The 4,630-nt window shown below is 33.9% G+C and overlaps 1 protein-coding gene across 1 annotated transcript; it reads left to right on the forward strand.

The window, feature by feature from the left end:
• The first annotated feature begins 519 nt into the window (after nt 1-519).
• Nucleotides 520-4,533, forward strand: cfap97d2 (CFAP97 domain containing 2). The gene is made up of 6 exons (XM_051119136.1): nt 520-618; nt 2,019-2,143; nt 2,358-2,438; nt 2,563-2,681; nt 2,753-2,933; nt 3,091-4,533. The coding sequence occupies exons 2-6, from the start codon at nt 2,048-2,050 to the stop codon at nt 3,256-3,258; spliced, it is 645 nt and encodes a 214-aa protein (XP_050975093.1). The 5' UTR covers nt 520-618; nt 2,019-2,047; the 3' UTR covers nt 3,259-4,533.
• Nucleotides 4,534-4,630: the final 97 nt, after the last annotated feature.

The raw sequence follows: 4,630 nt of genomic DNA on the forward strand, positions 1-4,630 counted from the left end.
GAGATGTGAGCTCCAGGGCATCTGCGACCATTCAGCACTCATGAACCTGCCTAGAGCAGCCTCACCTTGGTCAGTTCTTCTTCAATTTGCCGCTGGTTCTGATGTCTATAGTAGTTAAACATGAGATATAATTTGTTTTGGGTAAATCTAACAGGCAAACTTTCGTCTCATTAATCTACTAATTGTTCCAGAGAAAACAGATTTGGCTGAGGGCAAAATCCCATCACGTTATATTTTACATAAATTTAATGCCATGTATCAAAGCGCTGCCTTTGTACTTTTGACTGAATTGCCTAGCAACTTTTATGTTGGCTGTTGCTGTTGTTTATTAAGTAACATTATTCAATAAATAATATTTTATATAAATAATAGAAGTATTTAATAATAGTATTTAGTATCGAGAAATACTGTGCGTTTGTGATGATGATTTAAGTTATTATTCTGCTGTTAGATGGCAACAAAAGAATGTTTTTATGAGTGAGTCAGCAGTAAAGACTTTTATATTGAAAGAGACTGAAGCCGGGTTGTAAACAAAGAAGTTATTTTACTTTCAACGCTGCGAACAAATGCACTGAGCAGCGCTTTCAATGGAAATCACCCTTAACAGACGAAACAATAGTAAGACAAAGATATCGATATATGATATTTATTAAAAATTATATTAATTTTAAGGTTTATATATTTTATTATTTTGAAGCCATGCGACATGGCTGTATAGAGGGTTTGCACTTACGCCACGATTTGGTCAGTTAACCCGGTGTGTGGTCATATTGGAGATACTCGGATGTAAACAACAGCAGAATTGCACGGTTAATGTACTACTGAATATGTTTTTCTGCTAATGTGTGGAAGCTACTAAATCATATAGAGAAGGCCTTAGTAAGCAGGGAAGGGTGCAACATTTTGACAAACTAAAGTTAATAGGTGGTAAAGATACATACAAGCAGTATTAATTAAGATATTAGCCTAATATTTCACCTACCTGACCGGAATTAATAAGAACAAACATGAATGTTGTCAAGATTCTTGCCCTGGAAATCCTGGTTCAGTTTGGCCAAACACAAATGCTTTTTGTTCCTCAGACAGTTTTTTTTCACTCTTCTCCTTGATTTGTTATAACTTTCAGCAGTCTAAAGTACTCCAAATGTTTTTCCCAGTCCAACTGATTAGTACAGCCCAAAACATGACAGTGATTAACCATTTTCAGCAGCAATAATCAGAAAAATATGCAAGTTTCATTTGGTTCAGTGGCATTGTTTGGGTTCAGAGCCACCAGTATGGCTGATTGATGACGTGTCATGAAAACAATGGCACACTGTGGTTACCTGCAGCTTAATTTAACTAATAAACTAACTTAATTGTGAGAATTACATATTGTATGTGAAGATGATATTATTATTGTGACCAGAAATAATCTACTTACAATCACCCACATCTTCTTCAGATGAATGTCAAATGACAAAGGCAATGAAAGCTGGGACAGTCTCCACTCTCACTGTCCTTGAGATAGAAATCACAAAACACCACATAACATTAGCCTTTGCTTGCACTTGAGATCTGTGCCACCTCTTAAAAGGTTACATAAGATTAAAAGGTTGCTTGAATTCTGTTGGGATCACAAACAGTATATTAGAGTTCTTCCAGCTTTCCCATGCATGGTGCTCTGCTAAAACAACAGAGCCCTGCAGGACACAGAATATTCATATCGGACAAGGACACTATGTAGGCCAACCTTTAAATGGGTGAGGGTGCCCTCTTAATGGAGCTGCTGGGTTTAACTTCTTAGGAAAGTTTTAATAGCAGGCAAAAGGCAGGCAGATGCATTTAGGAAAATAAATGTTCATCAAACTGAATGAATGGGTCCCATTTACAGTGGCTGTCTCAGAGAGTATCATTTCATAAATGTAGACCAGCAAAGCTGCACTTTCTTTCTGAATGGCTGCCATGGCAACAACCACATGACTGACTCAAAACTCAAGCTGAACTCATATCTCTGCTCATTGTGGCTTTTGGTGCAGGTGGATTCAGGCTGTAGCGAAGCAAAGTAATGCAACATCAAGCTTACCAACCCGTTCTGCCCTGTGTTAATAAATATCTGCAATACAGATGGGACAAAAACTGCTATGAGATGCACAGGAACAAGGTAAAATGGCAAATGGCTTAATTGAGATATGTTTTTAATGTTTTAGATATGATACCATGGCACCCTTTTTGTGAGGAATATGACCTGTTAGCCAAAACACATACAGGTTAATACTGAGAGTTTATCACGTGCTTCTTTGTATTTAGTGTTATAAATAATTTGGTTGTAATAAACAAACTACAGCATAAACGTATCATATGCATAATATTTCCAGGTTAAATCCGCAAAACCAACTATCAACACAACTCCACCGAAAACCTATAACCATATTCTCGTCAAGCTGAAGACAAAACAGGTAGGACAGCTGAGCTACCACCAGATGTCGACATTTACACCGCCTAATTGTCAAAAGTAAAGCTTGGGAAATGTGTGCATAGAAAACAAATTTGATACATCATTCTCTCATCTATCATAACCAGCTTGAAGAAGAACGGGTTTCAAGAATCAAAAGAGAAAATCACATGCTCCTAGATAAAATGTCCCATATAATGCAGACCAGCGGAGGAGTTGACTGCAAAAATGACTATTTGAAGAAAAGGTATACGTAATATTGAATAACTGACATAATATTTAATCATATACAGATTGGACTTTATGTTTTCTGTTTTTTCTTGGCTCAGAAAAAAGACAGCTGGAGCTGCTTCGCATCACTAAAGAGAATCAATGTATCCTTCAACGTCTGTCCACCTGTAGGCCCCGTTACAGCGTTCAGGTGTGGCAAGAGCAATGGCTCAAAAACCTGCAGCTCATGGAGAACATAGGGAGATATCCGCGTCTGTACACAGCACAGGTGAGCATGTTATTACTAAAATGTACAGTAGAGCATACGTAATATTTATGATACATTTTTACCTATGCTTTTACTTATTTATGCATAAACTGTATTCGTGCATACTTCATTATGCATACTCTGACTTGAGTTTTTTTTTCATATCCTGTGTTAATAGGGATCCTCCTTGCCACCAATATCTGCAGACAGACAAGGGAACGTAGAGAACAAGAAAACTGGAATAAATAAGCACGAAGGGTCTGCTGACATAAGAAAAGAGAAGAAGGAATGTGATGAAAAGCCAACATCTGAACACAAAGTTACTTCATCTGAAGATGAAGCCTAATTTGTGGAAGACAGGGTGTAAATCTTAACGGTTAAATAAATTGTTTTCTATATGTCTGGGAAAATAGAAATATCCTTATTAAATGAAATGATTCCACTGCTGTGGTCAAGATGAATCATAACCGCTAGGGGTCACTTTATAGCATGTACAACTAATTTAATTTTTTGGCATTATGTTTTTATTTATTTTTGATTCTATTTCTTATTGTATTGTAATTTTGTTTTTTATTCTTAATTTGTGCAATATACACATCCCCTGTACACGTTCTAAATCTAGATGAAAGCATTAAATCAATTATGTCTGTCATACTGCCAGTCGAAGTTTTAATGTTTTTTTTTAAAGAATTTTTTTCTGCTCACCAAGCCTATATTTATTTGATCCAAAATACAGCAGAAGCAGTAATATTGTGAAATATTTTTACTATTTTAAATAACTGCTTTCTATTTTAAATTGTAATTTATTCCTGTGATCAAAGCTACATTTTCAGCATCATTACTTCAGTCTTCAGTGTCACATGATCCTTCTGAAATCATTCTGATATGCTGTTTTGCTGTTCAAGAAACATTTTTTTATTATTTTTATTTTCAGTTGAGTGAATTTTTTTCATCTTTGATGAATAGAAAGATCCAAAGCTCAGCTTTTATCTGAAATAAAAAGCTTTTATAACACTATACACTATACCATTCAAAAGCTTGGAGTCAGTATATATATATTTTTAAAGAAATGATAGAAATTAATACTTTCATTTAGCAAGGATGCTTTAAATGTATCAAAAATTATGATATATACATTTATAATGTTACAAAAGATCTGTTCATCAAAGAAACCTGAAAAAATTCTACTCAGCTATTTTCAACATAATAATAATAAACTATTTTTAAAGCAACAAATCAAAATATTAGAATCACAGGAATAAATTGTATTTAAAAATATATATTTTTAAAATTGTATATTCTATATTTTAAAATTGTATATTTTAAAATAGATTCAAATAGAAAAGTTATTTTAAATAGTAAACATATTTCTAAGTTTTACTCTTTTTGGTGTATTTTTTCGATCACATAAATGCAGACTTGGTAAGCAGAAGAGAAAAAAAACATTAGAAATCTTACTGTTCAAAAACTTTTGACTGGTAGTGTAACCAGATATGACCATATGACTGCAATTTTAGGCATTTTACCTACATATTCTCTCTATTTAACGTTAAAAATGATAGTTTATGCACTCTTAAACTGCAGAAGCTTATTTAAAATATATTAAATATTATAATAAATAATATTTCAAACTGGCGTGCGTGGATTTTCTTTTTTTTATCGATTAGCTATGCCTGACAGTGTGATCACGAGTAGAGCTATCTATCATAACACTGCTC

The sequence above is a fragment of the Labeo rohita genome, chromosome 9 (genome assembly GCF_022985175.1).
Source record: "Labeo rohita strain BAU-BD-2019 chromosome 9, IGBB_LRoh.1.0, whole genome shotgun sequence".
In the NCBI taxonomy this organism is placed as follows: domain Eukaryota; kingdom Metazoa; phylum Chordata; class Actinopteri; order Cypriniformes; family Cyprinidae; genus Labeo; species Labeo rohita.

Coding starts and splice junctions, on each gene's coding strand:
- cfap97d2 (XM_051119136.1), top strand. CDS start 2,048: ATGCAACATCAAGCTTACCAACCCGTTCTGCCCTGTGTTAATAAATAT. Junction 2,144..2,357: donor ATGAGATGCACAGGAACAAG/GTAAAATGGCAA, acceptor TAATATTTCCAG/GTTAAATCCGCAAAACCAAC. Junction 2,682..2,752: donor AATGACTATTTGAAGAAAAG/GTATACGTAATA, acceptor TTTTCTGTTTTT/TCTTGGCTCAGAAAAAAGAC.